This window comes from Galeopterus variegatus, unplaced genomic scaffold (genome assembly GCF_000696425.1).
Source record: "Galeopterus variegatus unplaced genomic scaffold, G_variegatus-3.0.2 Scaffold8530, whole genome shotgun sequence".
Taxonomy (NCBI): Eukaryota; Metazoa; Chordata; class Mammalia; order Dermoptera; family Cynocephalidae; genus Galeopterus; species Galeopterus variegatus.
The window spans coordinates 63,690-82,050 of NW_007734641.1; the positions used below are offsets into that span (position 1 = coordinate 63,690).

The following is an 18,361-nucleotide window of genomic DNA, read 5'->3' on the forward strand; positions in this document are numbered from 1 at the left end:
GGCCGTGCGCTCCGCCCGCCGCTTCCTCCCTTGCCCGTCCACGCTTGCAGTCCGGGAGGCGGGGGTCGGCGGGCCCGCTGAGTGCACCGCGCGGTGCCAGAGGAGCCAGTCGGCGACCGGTGAGAGAACCAAGGGGCCGAGAGGGCATGGGTGGCGCGGGACAGCGTTCCTCAGCTGTCGCCTGTCTTCTCCCCTCCGCCCCAGGCGACTGGTGTCTGCGGCGGTCTGGAGTGCAGTCCCGGCGACGAGTGACGCGAGGCGCTGCGGGGCGAGCAATTGGCCGAAACACGTCCGCGGGCCACCGCGCGGCCTGCTCCTCCCAGGCCTTGTCCTCCGCCTGTCCTCGCTAATTCTCCTCGGTGACCTTCGGGGCTGGCGGCCCCACGTCGCAGACATCGCCAGACAAAACTGGAATAAAGGGACAGCGACAACCACCGGGCTCTGTTAGCGTTAAACGCCCCCCACTCCCCACCACGTTTTTTGGTGTCCTGTCTCGCCCTCCGGGTTGGCTGGCGCCGCAGGCAAGGGGTAGGGTGGGCCCGGGGGCAGATGGGGAGGGTCTCGTCCAGGGAAAGTTGCCCAGCAACTCGTAAGCGCGCTGACCGAGGCGTTCCGGGATTGGCAGCTCTGCGGCGGGGCTTTGGAGGGCCACCCATTCAGGTGCAACGTTTCTCATTCCGCGAATACTTGTATTCAGCTTCTGGTACCCAGTCTTAAAAGGAATAGCCAGCTTCCCTGCTTTACTCTCGGAGCTCACGGTGCGCGGAGATGGGCTTAGGGAAGGCTCACGCTGCTCTAACCCTGTTAAGACGGATTCTTAGGGGTCGGGGAAGATCTGATAAGTGCTTGCAGACAGTTTAGGACGCTTGGAGTGGAGGCAGGAGTCAGGCCCGTTATTCAGGGTCCCTCCAAAGAAGGACTGTCCTGAAGAGAGTAAATTCTAAGCACTGAGCAACCACTGATCTCAGACTTACAAATATTTTGACCTTCCCTCTTTTCACATGAAACATTATAATAGCTTCCTTTACTAAGTTTTCCCAGGCAGGAGAGTCACATTCCCTAGGTCCCCTGTCCAAGGTCGCACAGCTAGTAATGGAAGAACCAGAATTTGGACGCTTGCCTCTCTTTCTCCCAAACAGATTGCAGTCCTGACTCAGTAAACCAAAGCAGAGTGCAGTATCTACAGCGGATAGAGCTATGGAGGATAAGATGGCTATAGAGAGAGGCACTCTCCTCCAGGAATCTAACATTTGGGAGAATTGGATTCCAGACTAATACATCATTTTTAAGAAGTGCTGAGTGCCTTACATGTGCTCAACTTCTTGCTAGGCCCAGAGAGGGTGCAAAAGATCCTACAGTCCCTTCTTTCATCCCTGTTCTGGGATGCTGTGGCCACTTTGGGCTTCAGTTTTACTCGTGTGTCAAAGGGACAGAGGATAAACTCATACTATGAATTTTCTCTATCTGCCTACATCCATACTTTCTCCACACTACCCAAATTTCACAGGAAAAGCTTTGTGAAAACAAAACTTCCAAAAGGATGTATTTGGATCATAATTAGACTAAGGCAATTGGGGTGGGAGGGAGCTGTCATTCCTATTTTTACCAGTTTCTTAAACATGTCAGACTGGTTCTGAAGCTGAAAGGAACAACTTTTAAAGTACTAGACCTTGTTTCTGTTACAGGGTAGAAGGAAGCAAAGAGTGGCATTCTGGTGCTCTGAGTTCCATTCCCCATCCTCACTTCCTAGAATAGGGCTTATGTCTTTCCAGAATGGATGGGAATAACTGTTTCCTGTTACTTTCACTGATTAATTCAGAATAAAGCTCAGTAATGGGGTGGAGGGAGAGCATAGAGAGGGGCAAAGGGAAAGTCTCCAAAGAGGGGTTATTTGAAAAGAGCTCCATTGGGTTTTCCCAATGGAAGAAACTGCAAATGGAAAGGGCTCAAAGAAGGCTCCCGAGGTCCAAGTAAACCTTTCTACTCCACACCCAGTCCAGAGTGGGGAATGGGTAATTTGCTTCTGTCTGGTCTGGATTTCAGGGCACTCTAGGGATGTCACAGAAGTCTGGAGACAACAGCATCTCTCATCTCCCCAGGGGTAAGGACACAGGGAGAAGCCAGCAGAAGAATCACCTCTCCAGGATGTGGCTACAATTCCTCACCCTATCATCCCCAGCTTCTAATGGGGACAGTTCCATTTCCCAAGCCGGTGCCCCAAGATTAGTGTGGTGCACACAATTGGAAACCTGGGACCACAAGCAGCAATCCCTGGGGGTGGGATTGCCCTTGTTCCGTGGCTGCCAGTGGTTCCCACCAGGCCCCACAAACAGGCCTGTCCCTGCAGTTCAGTGAGCTGCTGCAGGCCAGCTGGGACCTCTGGGAAGGGGTAGTGGCTGCCGCGGGCCGAGTGAAAGACTGGCCACCTGGTCTACTGCCCACCTCTCGTCCCCTGACCCACCTGCCACACTTGTGCTGGATAACTCTGGATAAGCCTGCATGGGAACCTCATGTTGCATGGGGGTAATTGATAGCATCCACCTCCGAGGACTACTAGGAGGATGAAAGGGGGACGTACATACAAACATGTGAGAGGTTATGTGTTGATGCTAGTAACAAGAGGGAATGGTTTCACCATCTGAGAGTAGCAGTGAGAGAAGGCATTGTATAAGTCACAATCCCAAATCCCAACCAGGTCTCCTAGATGGGCAGCACAGACATCCACTTTCCATAAGAGCAGGTGGACTTCTCTAGAGGGGTTATCTAGGTGCTGGGGCCTTGGGCACTGAGGAGGATGGCCCTCCTCCATAGTTACAAAGGCTCTGAGGGTCGGGCGGGGTCAGCGACCTTTTCCCAACCAAAGCCCTCCAGAAACAGTGAAGTGGGCCAGCCTTCCTTTGTACATTGTTCCAGGATTTGGAAAGGCAATTTGGACAAGCACTATCCAATAGAAATCAAATGTGAGACACATTTGTAATATTAAATTTTCTTAAAAACAGGTGAGATTTATTTTAATATTTTATTTAACCCAATATATATAAATTATTGGAACATGTAATCAACATTAAACATTATTAATGGGATATTTCACATTCTTTTATTATCCTAAGTCTTTGAAATGAGGACTGTGTTTGACCCTGACAGCACATCTCAATTTGGACCGGCCATGTTTCAACTGCTCAGTCACATGTGACTCACTACTGTAATAGCACAGCTCTGAACAGTTCCCTTCAGCCCCACTCCCTGCAGCCCAAACCAGTTCTATCCAAATCTGGCTTCAATGGAGGAACCACTGCTCAGTCACATGTGACTCACTACTGTAATAGCACAGCTCTGAACAGTTCCCCTCAGCCCCACTCCCTGCAGCCCAAACCAGTTCTATCCAAATCTGGCTTCAATGGAGGAACCTCAAGATGATTACTTGCCTCTTGTGAATCATGACTTTCTAGGTTCTCTTGTCCTAACCCCAGAAATGCTGGCATGGCAGAACAGATAGCGAGGGAAGAAGAGTCTTTATATTCTGACAGAAGGATGCAACTCAGAAGGAAAATGTTTCACAGTAGATCGTTAATAAATGTTCTAAATACTGATTAATTCTAACACTCTTGATTTGTAATTTTTGATGAATTTCATATGGTATGAAATACCTACAATATCTACTAAGAAACAACAAAAAAAATAGTGATATATGAAACTTAGAAGTTTATCTTGAATCTATTGTGAATGTTAATTTTTCCATTAGCTTATCTTATTAATATATTTTTTTTAAGTTTTATTATAGTATTTGTAAGTATTAAATGCTTGAAGGGTACTAAAATACTTTAAATTATTCAATAATTAGGACTTTCCACTAATTCACTTAATTTCCCCCTCCCCTCTTTCCAAGCCTTCCTGTACTTACTTTTTTTCCAAAGTTAAAGAAATTTAGTGGCATAACAACTTCAAAACTCACAATCAGGAAAGTGATAGAACAGCCTAGAAATTGTTCTTTTTGGCAGAGTAATATTTTACTTTTTATTTCAGGTTTCCATCCCAGGCACAGACCACTTTGCTTCTGGGGTGAGCTGCAACATGGGGTGAGGTAGAGAAGAGAGACTTGAAGGGCCTGCCCTGGCACTCAAATACCATACCTGCACCCTAGACCAGAGTTTCTCATACTCCACGTCCACAATGGGAGAAAGTGGTATCTTTGTTTATATTGCCATTTATGTGTACATGTTTATGTTTGTGCATTTGTCTTATCGTCCTTGGCCATGTGCCCTTGGAGGTGGTGGCCTGGGAGAGAGTGGGCTTACAGAAACATGGCTTGAGAGGTACCATGGTTCCTGGAGGCCCCCAAGTGAGGCAGAGCATTCACCAGGGCATGAGCATTGTTCTTTGGCATTTAGGATCAGCCCCTGGGTCTCCAGGGAAGGCTTCATTCTCATGAGGGCAAGCATGCCTTTGAACTGACAACCAACTGGTATCAGCAGCCCAAGTGTCTAGGTTGAGGGTTCCCTCTGGAGGAACCAAGTGACTCCCTCTAAAGTCTGCTCTTGGGTCTGCGGAGGGGTTCCTGCCCCTGCTTGCAGACTTTGTTTGAAAAAATTATCCTCTTTGAATAAAATGTCTGGGATTTAAAATACTCCAGACAAAAAATGTAGAATGGTGACATAGATGAAACAAGAATGGCAAAATGTTGAGTGAGTGATACATGCTACTATTCTTCCTAGTTTTTTTATATTTGAAAGTGTCCGTTAAAAAATACCTTCCTTTAGAAAATACTTCCCTCTTCTTTTTCCCCCTGCTTCTGTCTTCCTGCTTAGTTTAAATTCGCTTTTTCCCTCATACTTCACCCCTGCAGGGCATAGGATATTCTGCTCCAGAGGCACGAGAGGACATCCCATGATGGCCACTCCTGCCCAGTGTGGAGAGGAGAGGAAGCTCCAGAGCCCACCCCCACAGGTTTGCTTTTTTCAAGCCTTTTTTGTTTGTTTGTTTTTACCCTATTTGCATCCAAAAGATGAGGACCCTATCCATGAGGGCATTTTCACCAAAGTTTTTGGTATTTATGATGAATTTCCATATGCTAATAAGAAGTTGACTGCTGACATTTTGTTTACTTCCTCTCCCTGATCTGTTGGGTGACACAGGACTATACTGAAATAACACTATACTTAAACTTGAGTCAGTGGTGAGGCCAGCCAGGCAAGGAGGGTAGCCACATTTGTGCTCTTAACTAGAGAGCATGTGAAGTAAGACAAAGGCTGTCCCTGCTCCCAAACAGCTGCCTGGAGCAACTGAAGGATTCAGGGATACCATTTTAGATAAACAAGATAGCAAAGCAGATTTGGTCTCCATAAATCCAGGTTCTCAGATACCTGGGACTGGGTCAGTGAGGAAAGTGCAGAATGTTCACAAGCAGCTTGGATACCTGAGAAAGATTGTCCCGTCCTCCTCCCCAGCCTTTCCAGAAAATGTGAAAAGCACTTCTTAGATAATGCTACAATTTCTGATAGGTTTTTTTGTGAATCCATGCTCCCTTTTCACGCCTTTCCTCAGTCCTGAGTTGCTTTCTCAACTTTGAGGCTGTGTACTGGTGTGGGTTAGTTGTTTATTGGATACTATGCAAAGCCAAGGAACAATATTTGGGGGTTTCTCAAATACGTTCCCTTGTCCAGTCTCCAGCCCCTTTGGTAACATCAGGGTCTGAGTCTTTTGCCCAGGGTGCTGCTGCTGCGTTTGCATTTCATCACATTGCCCTTTTTGTCCTTCCAGTCCAGCCCAGCTTGTTGGTCTCACGTTGGTGACTCAAGAAACCTAGGTCTTGGAGGAAGGTGTTGGGACCTTCTCATTGCCCTGTACCTCCTGGTTATTTCTTAATGCATCCGCAGGCGGAGATCCCAGGTCTCAGGCCGGAAAACAGGCTGGTCACTCCTCCTCCTTCCCTCCTGGGCAGTGTTGACGGCTGGTTCCGCACTGAATGCAAGCTCTCCTCTGAATCCTTTCCTGCCTGTTCTCCAGAACAGCGCAGTCTGTCCCTCCTGCCTTTCAGGTGGTACAAAGATAACCCCTCCATATTTCTGGGACTCCCATGGCTTTGCCTCCTCTTAAAGAAGGTAATCAGGAGATGGACTATCTGAGGAAATTAGAGGAAATCAGGAGTTCGTGTTCCCCTCTCCATTCCCCAAGGCGGACCTGTTGCTGGCTGTTGCTGGGGCTCACAGTGACCTTTTCCTCGCAGGGCTCACGGAGCAGGGTGAAACTGGCCACAGCTCGCCTCTGGAACAACCGCAACGCCTGACTGTGAGAAAGGGAACCCTGGAATCCGCAGACCAGTTTTTGAGGTCTCCCTCTCTCCACTCTGCTACAGTTCTCTTTTCAGGCTTCAAGAAAACTAATAATTTCCTGCAGCACGAGGAGGCGAACACCAGAGTGCTAGCGGCACGCTGTGGGTCCGTCCTCATCATGCTCGAGGCATCGCGGGCGGTGGCAGTGGGAAGGCCTTATGCGTGCAGCGAATGTGGCAAGAGCTTCCGCTACAGCTCTGTGCTGCTGCGGCATGAGCATGCCCATGGCAATGGCACCCGCTTCCGCTGCCTAGAGTGCGGTGAGCGTTGTGCTGGGGCTGCAGACCTCCGAGCGCACAGGCGCGCCCACGCCGGTCAAACCCTCTACATCTGCAGTGAGTGCGGCCAGAGCTTCCTCCACATCAGCCTCCTCGACCTGCACCTGAGTGCACACAGACGGCGCAGCCGCGCCCGCCCCTGCCGCGTCTGCGGCCACCGCTTCCCACACCTTCCAGCGCTGCTCCTGCATCAGCGCCGCCAGCACCCGCCTGAGCGGCCCCGCCGCTGCCCACTGTGCGCCCGCAATTTCCGACAGAGCGCACTGCGTTTCCACCAGGCGCGGGCACACCGGTCGGGGACAACCACTGTCCCCGCTGACCCGCCCCACCAATGCGCTCACTGCCCAAGGTCCTTCCGCAGCCACGCGGGACTACGGAGTCACGCGCGTGTCCACGTGGCCCGGAGCTCCGGTGACCCCACGCCCCAGCGACCCTGCGCCAGGGACACACACCAGTGTAGTGTGTGTGGCAAGAGCTTCAGCAAGAACTCTACACTGACGCGACACCTGCAGACGCACTCGGGCGAGAAGCCCTTTAAGTGTCCCGAGTGCGGCAAGGGCTTTTTGGAGAGCGCCACACTAGTACGTCACCAGCGCACGCACACGGGCGAAAAGCCATACGCATGCGGTGACTGCGGGCGCTGCTTCAGCGAGAGTTCCACGCTGCTGCGCCACAGGCGTAGCCACCAAGGTGAACGGCCACACTCGTGCACCACTTGTGGCAAGGGCTTCGGGCAGCGATCGGATCTCGTGGTGCACCAGCGCATCCATACAGGCGAGAGACCCTTCCCATGCCCTGACTGTGGCCGCAGCTTCAGCGACCGCTCGGACCTCACCAAGCATCGGCGTACACACACGGGCGAGAAGCCCTACCACTGTGAGCTCTGCGGAAAGCAGTTCACGTGCGTGTCCAACCTCAACGTGCATCGGCGTAACCACGCTGGCCACAAGCCACACAAGTGCCCTGAATGTGGTAAGGCCTTCAGCGTTGCCTCCAAGCTTGCGCTGCACCGAAAAACGCACCTGGGCGAGCGGCCAGTGGAGTGCGCGGAGTGCGGCAAGTGTTTCAGCCATAGTCGCTCACTGTCGCAGCACCAGCGGGCCCACAGGCGCGCCCGCACCGCTGCCGCTTCCACTACTGTCACAGAGACTGTAGCAAGTGCTACCCTTGTCTTTGCGGGGCTGACTGGACAGGAGAAGCCGGGGCTCCTTGTGTCTCAGTTCAGGGAGACTTGCTGAGAGGCTTCTCCGAAAGGGAGCGGGCAAGCACCCAATTTGCGCCACAGGGACAGTAGAGCGACTCCGCGGGCAAAGATGGCATGGCCTTGGGCTGGCCAGTGGCTAACTTCGGAGAGTGCGGTGCTGATAACACCAAGGCCATGGGTTCGGATCCCATATTGGGATGGCCGGTTAGCTCACTGGGTGAGCGTGGTGCTGTCAACACCAAGTCAAGGGTTAAGAACCCCTTACCGGTCATCTTTAAAAAAAAAAAAAAAAAAGATGGCATGGCCTGCTGCTTCTCCCATTTCTGTTGGGCAGCCCTTCCTTCACCTGGGCTCTTGTGTCACCACTACATCTACTTCCCTGTCAGCTTTTTCCATCTTCAGTCCTTGTATCTCCTGTCTTCTCTCCCTCTGGGGTGTAGGTGCAGGGAATCAGGCAAACCCCTCAGCCCCGTGTGTGGAAGAGAGCCCAGGTATTGGTGTGTCCCATTGCTGCTGCTGTGCTCTCTGGTGTTTCTTTCCTGGTTTCCTGTCTGTGTCGTCTTCTCTTGTCCCATCTCCTTATTCTAGCCTACATCTCCTGTCTCTCCTGCCCCAGTACTCTTGCTGTCCTGCCTTTTCAGGTAATGATTACTGATTTGGCTGCAGTCACATCTCACCAGCCCTCTGGCCTTCTTGCCTCTTGGTTCCACCTGACTGCTTTCTCCCTCTTTCTGAGAGAGTTGTGGAGGTGGGAAATTTGCAGGCAGAGAGGGACAGAGGGAGAGCTCACTTCAGTGAAGGGCATCTCTATGCAGGAACTGCCTGCTCCCTGGGAGAGGTGGCCCACTCATGTGAAGGTGGGTCAGCAGATCAAGATGCCTCTCAGGACAGTGTTCTCCAGCCAGGTGAGGGATATTTGCCCTGGGACCCAGGCCAAGACCATGTGGGCCCACAAAGCCCAGCACTGTTAAGTGGCACATCAGAATGTTATTTCCAAATCAAGCTTGAAGCCATGGGGAAACAGATTCCATAAAGGGGAGAGAGAAGGATGGAAAAATTCCCTGGATTTTTTGCTTATGGCTGCTGAAATAAAGAGTTGTTTGGGTTCTGGATGCTGAGAGCTCCCTCTGTCAAATCTAAGGTCGCTGTCTTCACAGACTTAGAGAGTGATCCAAGAGCCCAAGCACTTTGTAATTCTAACATCTCTTCCCAAGGTAGCTCAGCAATCTTGTACATAGGACCCCTTGATTCTGCACTAGAAGGCAAAACTTTTCAGAACCTACACATTTGGTCGTCTCAATGAATGGCAAATACAAGATGGCCCAGGACTGTATGCCTCTATTCCTGCCCCAGCTGGTCCCCTGGAGTGACTCTCCATACTGTTATAGCCTACTCTGCTTAAGTGTGAGGAGAGGTGTCATACTCCACAGGAAAGGGCTGTAAAATGCCAAAGTGAGTCTAGAAAGAAAACTGGGCCCTCAGGGTCAGGGCAGGTGAGAGCCTGCAAAGAGGAACAGAGCCTGCACATACGCTGCATTCTAGTGGAGCCTGCTTTCAAAGGAATTGAGGATTTCTGAAACACTGGCTCTGCTCACACATGCCCAAGTAAAATACTGTTTATTCTGTCCTGTAGAAAGACTAAAGTAGTCCAGCTCCCCTAAAACCCAATCTTGCCCCTGCCCTGCACTGTTGCCACAGTTCCTGGGGACCAGGCATGTGGCGTTTCTCCTCTGGGTCCTTTCCTCCTCATTCCTTTTCAATTCCTGGGGTCTGGCCCCTGAAGCGGAAGGTAGGAGAAGAGCTCATTGCTGAGGGATCCTGAGAAGACAGTGAAGGCCTGGACTCCTCATTGGACCCCAGGAGTTCAGAGGCAGAAATGCTAGGACAGGGCTCCAAGTGGCTGGGTGACTCTTGTAGAGCTGGGGGCAAGGCTGGATGACTTTTGCTGCGGTGAGCTGCAACGCTGTCTGGCTTCTCAAAGCGCTTGCCACAGAACTCACAGGGGAAGCACAAGGCAGCCACCATCTCTGCGTGCTTGCGCCGGTGCCAGTTCAGGGAGGCCTTCTGGCGGCAGGTGAACCCGCATATCTCACACCTGTAGCCAGGGACAGAGGAAGGAAGGGAAAGCACTCGGCCCATCTTGACCTCCCCAGGGATTCCTCCTCCTCTGCCTGGGTGTCCTGCGTGCTTGGCTGCCAGGCCCTACCTCCTCCCCTGTGGCTCCTGGCCCTTACAACTCTCCCCCAGCACTCACTGCAGGGGTTTCTCTCCAGTGTGGATGCGCCTATGGATGACGAGGTTGCTGCTAGTGCGGAAAGATCGGGCGCAGAACTCACAGATGTAGTCCCGGGTGTCTGCAAACACACGAGAGACAGTCTAGAATCCGTCCCCAGGCTGTGGCCCTTCCTCACCCTACCCACCTGCCATCTCCCACAGGACTGCACCAGTACTGGGGGTCAGGAGGCCTGGATTCTAATTAGTTATTGTTTAAATCAGAGAGCCTGTGTGGACCTCCTTTATCTGATGGGTCATGACAATCAAGTGAGATATGAACACAAACAATGTGACCTCTGGCTACAAGACTTCATTATTGTCACCCCCAACCCTGCTAAAACCACTAACTCCCAATGGGGTTCACCTCCCAGCATCTGGATCTCTATGATGGGTCTTTGTCAAAGAAGACACAAGGAATAGAAAGCTGGATCCTTATATATCGATAGAAGGTACTAGGCAGCAGCCTTGCAGAAGCCTTAGGTCAGGCATGGGAATTAGGACTGAACTCCGAACCCAAAGGACACTCCCTGGCACCTGGAATAATTTCCCCATTCAGTCGTGAATATCAGTGCCCCTCTAAGTGCTCTGTGGAACTCCCTTTCTGTAGGCAGCCAATCCCCTCTCCTCTCTTTTTCCCACAACCTGCCCTCCCTACTAGTTCCAAAAGCACCTGCCTATTGCCCTTGATAACTGCGTCTCCAGCAGCTCTCACAGGCTGCTGTGGTTTTCTCCTATACCACCAAAAGCTATCAGGGTCTGCAGGAGAGAAGGTGTCTTTGGTTTTCATGGTGCCCTTCAGACCTCTGTCCCACCACTTCCCTGAAGACCTGCCATCAGACTACACACACGTACACCCCTGCAGCCTCCTCCCATGGTCCCCATCACTCCTCGATCCACGTGACTTTGACACCAGGCTCTCTACTCCTATCAGCCATTACTCCTATCGTTCATCACTCCACCCCTCTGTTCCGTGACTTCCACAGAACTCATCCCTCACCCTCCTCAGCCACTACCCAGGTCACTCCCAAGCACCGCACTGCCTCGGAAATTGCAATTTCAATCATCCTGGTTCAAGCCAGAGCTTCCTACCTTGTCCGGCCATGATAATCCTACAACTCCAGGCCAGCAGTCCATTGGCCCCACCACCTTCCCACTATCCCCCTCCCTCTCGGCTCCATTTCCACATCCGTCTTTATAGCCTTCCCTTACTCACACTACCAATCTGCTTGCCCCCTCTCCCTCAGCTGCACCTGCTTGGTTAAAGCCCAAATCAGGACACACAACCCTTGGCCTGCTCCAGGCCTGCACATATGTACTGAGGGGGCAAAATCCCCCCCACAGCCTCTCCTTTCATCTATGAACATAGGTCTCAAGGGACCCCACAGGCATTTCCCTGGTCAGTTCGCTCTCCCACTCTCTAGAATCCAGAAGACATTTCACACCCCTTCCTCTCTCCACCAGCCTTCAACACCCCCAGCTCATCATTCTGACTCAGCGGTGCTCTGGTTTTTTAAGTCACCAAGAAAAGAGAGAAAACCTACATCCTCTGCTCACCAAATCCACCAGCCAACTTGCATCAGTGCCCATATATGTGAATACTCAAACTGCTCTCCTGTGGCCGCTCTCCACCATGCCCCTCAAGACCCACCTCTTTTCACTCGAGGTGCCCCACCCTGCCCCAGTATCAGCAAGCCTTTCCTCTCCATGGAATCATTCCCATCTCTGTGCCCCAAGCCCATGGCCTGCCAGCTAAAACCCCATTTCTCTGCTCGTCTTCACAGCAAAATGCCAAAGAGCTATCCACACTGGCTACCTCCACTTCCTAAGCTCCACTCTGCCTAGAACCCACTCCATTCTGTCTACCATACCGTGGCTTGTCAGCCTCTCTTGTCAGCACCAGCTTGTCATCTAGACAAGGAAGGCTTCCCCACTGCCACATCTGATGGCCTATTCTCACCTTACTTGGCCCGAGGCACTGGCAGTCATCCCTCCCTCTGCCTGGAGCACCTTCTGCACTTGGCTCCTCAGATACCGCTCTCTTTGCCTTCCTCACTGTTGATCTGCCAGCCACTTCTCACCAACTCCACTGCTACCAGCAAGTCCAGCCCATGTACATATCTCTGCAGTCATCTTTTGTCTTTTTTTTTTTTTCTTTTTTTCTTTTTTTTTTTTTTTTTTAAAGATGACCGGTAAGGGGATCTTAACCCTTGACTTGGTGTTGTCAGCACCACGCTCACCCAGCGAGAGAACCGGCCATCCCTATATGGGATCTGAACCCGTGGCCCTGGTGCTATCAGCACCGCACTCTCCCAAGTGAGCCACAGGCCGGCCCTGCAGTCATCTTATGGCTAAACACCTGGCTCTGCCCATCTGCAGTCCCCCTGTTCTCCACACAGCAACCACAGTAATCTTTTTAAAAATCAGCCATGTCCTCCACCACTCAGTACCCTGCGATGGCACACATCTCACTCAAAGCAAGAGCCAAGCCATCCTGACGGTGGTCTCAGAGGCTGCCACCACTATGGGACCTCTCTTCCTTCCTTTCTAACCTCCTGGCCTCCTATCCCTGGAACATGCCATGCAGACACCACCTCAGGGCCTTCCCACATGTGCTGTCTGCACACTGTAGGGTACAGGTCTCTTTTTCTCACTTTGCTTAATTATTTGCTTAAAGTATCTTCTCTTTCTACAACAGCAACTCCTGCCTCATGCTCTTCTATCTTCTCCTTCTTTTACACCTCCTGATGGCCCAGTATCACTAGAGCATACATCTCACAAGGGCTAGGGCTGCCTACTTTGTTCACTGCTGTACCTAACACCTAAAACAGGAAATGCAGGATACATGAGTAAGAGTCCTTTCTCACAGAGCACCTCCATTACAGGGAGGTAACAGGCCCCACAGAGGGAGATCAAGTGGAGTTCCACCACTCACCACTATGCAGCTTCACATGCTCCTTCAGGTGTTTCTTAAAGTTGAAGGACTTCCCACAGGCTGGCTCTGGGCAGGAGAAGGACTTCTGGTGGATGTGCTGGTACTTCTTGTGGTGCTAGAGAATGAAGTGGGTGGCAGGGGGAGAAGAGGCAAAAGAATAGCTGCCTTCCCCAGAGAGACCAACTGAGCTGACCTGGCAGGCTCCTCTGCTGCTCTCCTGTCCCCCGTACCCTATCAGTTCTGGCCTAGTCCTGAACTACACTACGAGCATCATGTGCATCCCATCCTGACACTTAACTCTGTCCACACCTTACTCTGCTCTCAATTTCCATTATCTCACATTCTTGCCACACCCTCTCTCTGCAATGTCCTGCAACGTTCCTTGTACAAAGTGCCTTTCACCCTTGTACAAGGGTGAAACTTGTGGTTCACCTAACTATGGATTCACTGTCTGCCAAGGAGGGGAAAGTAGCTTGGGTGAGTGTGATTATCCTCGTTGATACCAGTATTAATGTACAACAATGTCTCTCAGACTACTACTTTTTATTTAATAGCTCACCACGGGTATATATGATTTTCTTCTAAATCTGCTTCAGATACAGACAGATGCGTGCACACACACATACTCTCTCTCAACCTAGCACACTTTTTTTTTTTTAAAGATGACTGGTAAGGGAATCTTAACCTTTGACTCTCCCAAGTGAGCCATGGGCAGGCCCTAACCTAGCACACTTTTAAGGTTAACAGGTTCTTTAATCTTAACTCCCCAATGTGGAAGTATTTCTCTTTTTATCTGACCTAATTTCACATCCTGGCTCACTAAGTTGCATGGGCTTTCCTCCTTCTTCATAATCCTGTTTTTCCACAGCTAAACATCTGGAGGCTGCTTCACTAACATAATAGACCCTAGAATGTTTGACCAGCCCCTGCCAAATGCTCTTCTCATCCTACAGCTTCACTGTTGCTCCAGGACTTTCTTCTTTTTTCACTTGACTCCTCCTATGTCATCTTCTGTGGACAGCATTCTCCCCTGTCCTGTCTACCCATGCCTTACCACCCCTCTGATCTTTGGCCCTCCCTCAAACTCAGAATCTGCCCTTCCAAGGGCTCTGGCTGACTATGAGACTTGGGCTCTTCCCTCTCTATGCCTCAAACTTCTCATGCAATGAGGTTGCAGACAGAACCATCTGCCAGTCCTTCTCACTCTAGGACTACCTACTCGAGCAGGCATGGTGAGGCAGCCTGAGCACGGACTCAGGAGCTAGGCCTTCAGGCTTGGAACCCCAGCACTATCACATACTAGTTGAGGAGCCTCAGGCAATGCTTAACCTTTCTATGTGCTTCAGTTTTTTCATCTGCAAAGTGGGAATGATATCAGCATCTACTCCATAGTGATGTAGTGAGGATCAAAGACTTTACACATGTTGAGTGGCTAGAACTGTTGCTAGCACCCCAAGAGAAACTGATAAATGCTGCTGTCATCTCTGTGTGGTCCTTGGAGGATCCATGGAACAAGCAGTAGTGGGCAGCAGCTCTGTACACCTGAGGCTTGTTTTTTCTGCCTTATCTACCAGTCATCTGGCTTAATGATTACCATTTATAAGAAAACTCTGCATGTCCACCTCAACCCTCCTCTTCCTGGCTTCTAATCCCCCCATACCTTAGGCTCCTTTTCCTCAGTCCTTTTCCCCCACCCCAGCGGTTACACAGTCCTCGCCTGTGCTCCTCACATTCAAATACTGCCGGTTGGAGAAGATCCTTCCACAGCCGGGGTAGTCACAAGGCATCAGCTCCCTTTTAGCAGCTTTCCTAGAGGAGGAGAATACAGAGGAGCAGAAGCACTCCTGTCCTCTCTCCTCTGCCTCCTTCCTCTCAGTTCTCACCAAAGCCCTGTCTCCCCAAGTCTTACCTAATTCTCTTGGGGCCGATCTGTGCAGTGTCCTCATCCAAGGCTGGGAAGGGAGCAGACTGGGCCTGACTCCCAGGGCTACAGGCAGCAAAGAGGGAGCAGAGGGCCTCGAGGGAGGGCCACGTCCCAGGACACCCCTGCCCTCTCTGTCACAGATGTCTGGTTACCTGGCCAGGGTCTCAACCTGCTGGGCCGCTTGAGGGGTCCCACTGAGCTCTGGCTGCACCCCAACTTCCACAGGCAGAGGAGCTCTGGAACCCACTGAGGATGCTGTCGAGCATGGCACAGCAACAGGAGTGGGAAGAGCTGCAGGGACTGGTGGTGTCTCCTCATCCTTAAGTGTGTGGGTGATAGGGTTTGGGGGTGGTCTGGGGGCATCTGGTTCACTGGCGAAAGGAGAATGAAGAGGATGAAGATATTATCTCTGGGCACTCAGCCAGCCCCTGCCCAACCCTAGCCCCTACTCCCACCCCAGGCTCTACATTTATATCTACTTTCAGCCTTCAGTGTCCTCCAGAGCCTGATTTCACCCCTATCCACCCCCTCAGTTGAAAGCTTTCAGTTCCTTCCTCAAAGCCCACCCTGCCTTTCCCACCAACAAGTCCATCCCTCAAGTCTGCAAAGCTCTGGACTGTCAGGCCAGCTGCCATCTCCTCCCTCTCTTCCTGTGCTCAGCATGCTCCCTCAACCCCAACTTGCTCATCTGGGGAGGAGCTGTAGGTCCACAGGCTGGCATCACTGAGCACCTCCTCTTCATCCTCATCGTCCTCCTCTTCTTCCTCCCCCTCTTCCTCTCCTGGGGGTGGGAAAGTCTCTGGTGGGGGTCCTATGCCCCTGCAGGCCCAAGGAAGGCAAGCCTGAGGTTCTGCTTCCTCAACCCTACTAGCCATGCAGGTCCATCTTGTCTCTCCCACCCCCATCCTCACCTGGGCAACCTGGCCTCTTGAGTCCTCTCATCATGCTCAGATTCCAAACCTGTTGGCACAGGCAGAGCCAAAGGGGAAGGAACTCTGGGCTCAAGGGATGAGGACAGTTGGAGTTCTAAGATCTGAAGTGGTGGGAGACTCTTAAGAATGAAGAGGACGGGAGGTGGGAGGGTCACAGACTACTGAAGTGGGAGGGAGTAGTTTATTTCAGAGATGATACAGTCATATGGTTCAAAAAATAAAAGTATAAAAAGTATCCAGTGAAGAGTCTCCTTTCCAATACTGTCCTCCAGTCCCCTAGTTCTTCTCACAGGTAACTTGGTTTCTATGTGCCCTTCCAGAGATATTTCATACATTCACAAGTATATATTCATGCATATATTCTTCTTCCCCTTATTTTATTTCCCACTAATGACAGCATACCATACATCCTCTTCTGTGTTTTGCTTTTTATACTTAACAATGTATTTGAGGATATATTTCCTTGTCAGCATAGAATTTTCTCATTGAGAAAAGATCATTTTTAGAGAACAGGGTTCTGAGCTACAGAAGATGGGAAATCTTTTTCCTCTTTTCTCCAAACCCTTTTCTCCCCAAGCCTACCTGCAGATTCCTGCCCACTCATGGCCTCCGGGCACCAGCTTCTCCGGGAAGTACGTGGAAGGGGAGCTGGCATGGGTGCCTCTGTAGGTATAGGTCCCAAAGAGGGTCCCCAGGAGAAGGTGTGGCCCGCCGAGCATTCCCACACAAACCCCCCATCTCGGCCCCCAGGCCCCCGAAGCCCGGGCACCAGGCTGCACTCCCGACTGTGGGCATGAGACAAGAGCACCAGATATTGCAGACCCTTGGGAGGCAAAGGCTCAGGACCTAGAAGAGTGAGAGAAGTAATCAGGCTGCGCTGGTAGGCCTCCTCCTCTCACCCTGGAAAGCTACAGCAAGAGAGCCCTGTGCCCCAAACCCCAGGGCAACCTCAGCCCCCATCCGGTTTACCATTCCTCAGAGCCCATACTCCCAAGGTCCTGAAACATTGCTCCCTTCCTCAGAGGCTGCCCCCACCAAACTACTCTAGGGGCCCCAACTCCCTCCGTCCCCAAACTCACTTAGGGCTCTCCCTGATCTTGGGGAGAGTGTTTCTGCGTCACACCTCTCCCTGTAGCCCCTCTTCCCTCTGACTCCTATCCCCAGCCATTCCCTACCTACCTGCACAGAGGACGCAGCCTGAAGAAGTGTACCTGCCAGTGGGAGGACAGGAAGATCAGGTCAGGGCCCAGGTGGCCAACCACCCTCAGCCCTGGGCAATCACACACTTAAGGAGACAGACTTAAGGGCTTCCTATTCACTGGGGCCATGAGGAGGGAAGCAGGACCCTGGGAGGCCACAAATCACACAGGCCGTCCTACTCAAGTGAGAAAGTTTAGGGTGGAAAAGAGCAGTGGACATCAGTTGGCCCTGGAGAGGGGGCTGCGTGCTGCCGTCCGTGCCCGCCCCCACAGCCCCTTCCCAGTCCCCTAACCGGTCCAGCAGGAACTTGGCAAGCTGCGAGTGCAGGGAGAAGCCCAGCCGCTCCTTGAGGAGGCACCACTGCTCCATGTGGCCGCCCAGGCGGATTCGGCACTTGCTGCGACGTGCATCTAGCTGTCGCCGCTTCTCCCGTCGCTTTCGGGACGCATCCGTCGCTGGGGAAGAAGCCATGTGCACTAGGGCCTGGGGGGTGAAGGAAACACGCCATCTGTGCCCACTTAACCCGGGGGTCGGAAACGCGGGCTCCACTCACCACTCGTGTCTCAGTTTCCTCATCAGTGGACTGGGGCAGGATTAACCATTTCAATAGCAAAGCTGCTACCGGAGCCAAACCACCCCTCCAAGCTCAAGCACTGTGGGACGGCGGGTAGGGGGCCAGGATCAGACTCAAAATAAAGGCCTGAGCCCTCCAGCCCCCTGAAACAGGAACTATGGGGAAGGGGCGTGAGACTTTCACGGAGGAATTTCAACTGGGGTGAGGAGACAGACATTTCACCTTAAAGAGGGCGTCGGCCTTTACGGGTTCACGGGAGGGAGGGGTTGTGTCCTGGCGTGTGACTGGGGCGCTCTTCACAGTCGGGTCGAGCGGGGATAGGTCAAAATAAAGGCCTGAGCCCTCCAGCCCCCTGAAACAGGAACTATGGGGAAGGGGCGTGAGACTTTCACGGAGGAATTTCGACTGGGGTGAGGAGACAGACATTTCACCTTAAAGAGGGCGTCGGCCTTTACGGGTTCACGGGAAGGAGGGGTTGTGTCCTGGCGTGTGACTGGGGCGCTCTTCACAGTCGGGTCGAGCGGGGATAGCGCCGGGGACGGAGGTTCGAAGGGCGCCGCCACCCGGTCTCCGGCCGCCTCACTTAACGCTCGCAGTGCGTGAGACGTACCAACCCCACAGGCAGCTCCCGGGCCCCCCAGAGGCCCCGCCGAGGCCCACCCCGCAGCCGGCCTTACCTGCGAGCCCTCACCCGCCCTCAGCTGGCCGCGCCGA

The 18,361-nt window shown here is 52.2% G+C and overlaps 2 protein-coding genes across 5 annotated transcripts; one reads left to right on the forward strand and one right to left on the reverse strand.

Annotated features, from left to right (window-relative positions):
• ZNF672 (zinc finger protein 672) lies at positions 1-7,993 on the forward strand. 2 transcript variants are annotated; one of them, XM_008592954.1, is made up of 3 exons: positions 1-119; positions 205-528; positions 4,024-7,993. In XM_008592954.1, the coding sequence occupies exon 3, from the start codon at positions 6,448-6,450 to the stop codon at positions 7,843-7,845; it is 1,398 nt and encodes a 465-aa protein (XP_008591176.1). In that variant the 5' UTR covers positions 1-119; positions 205-528; positions 4,024-6,447; the 3' UTR covers positions 7,846-7,993. The 2 variants fall into 2 exon arrangements, with proteins under 2 accessions (XP_008591176.1, XP_008591177.1); XM_008592955.1 differs by lacking the exons at positions 1-119; positions 205-528 and having other exon boundaries at positions 3,298-4,944; positions 6,224-7,993.
• Positions 7,994-9,411: 1,418 nt separating this feature from the next.
• Positions 9,412-18,343, reverse strand: ZNF692 (zinc finger protein 692). Of its 3 annotated transcripts, none has more exons than XM_008592958.1 (12): positions 18,325-18,343; positions 17,366-17,556; positions 17,053-17,084; positions 16,456-16,719; positions 15,853-15,901; positions 15,626-15,760; positions 15,094-15,312; positions 14,927-15,004; positions 14,748-14,826; positions 13,018-13,132; positions 10,066-10,165; positions 9,412-9,906 (listed from the first exon to the last, which is right to left on the reverse strand). In XM_008592958.1, the coding sequence occupies exons 2-12, from the start codon at positions 17,542-17,544 to the stop codon at positions 9,558-9,560; spliced, it is 1,599 nt and encodes a 532-aa protein (XP_008591180.1). In that variant the 5' UTR covers positions 17,545-17,556; positions 18,325-18,343; the 3' UTR covers positions 9,412-9,557. The 3 variants fall into 3 exon arrangements, with proteins under 3 accessions (XP_008591180.1, XP_008591178.1, XP_008591181.1); XM_008592956.1 differs by lacking the exon at positions 18,325-18,343 and adding an exon at positions 17,870-17,947; XM_008592959.1 differs by lacking the exons at positions 10,066-10,165; positions 18,325-18,343 and adding an exon at positions 17,870-17,951 and having other exon boundaries at positions 9,781-9,906.
• Positions 18,344-18,361: the final 18 nt, after the last annotated feature.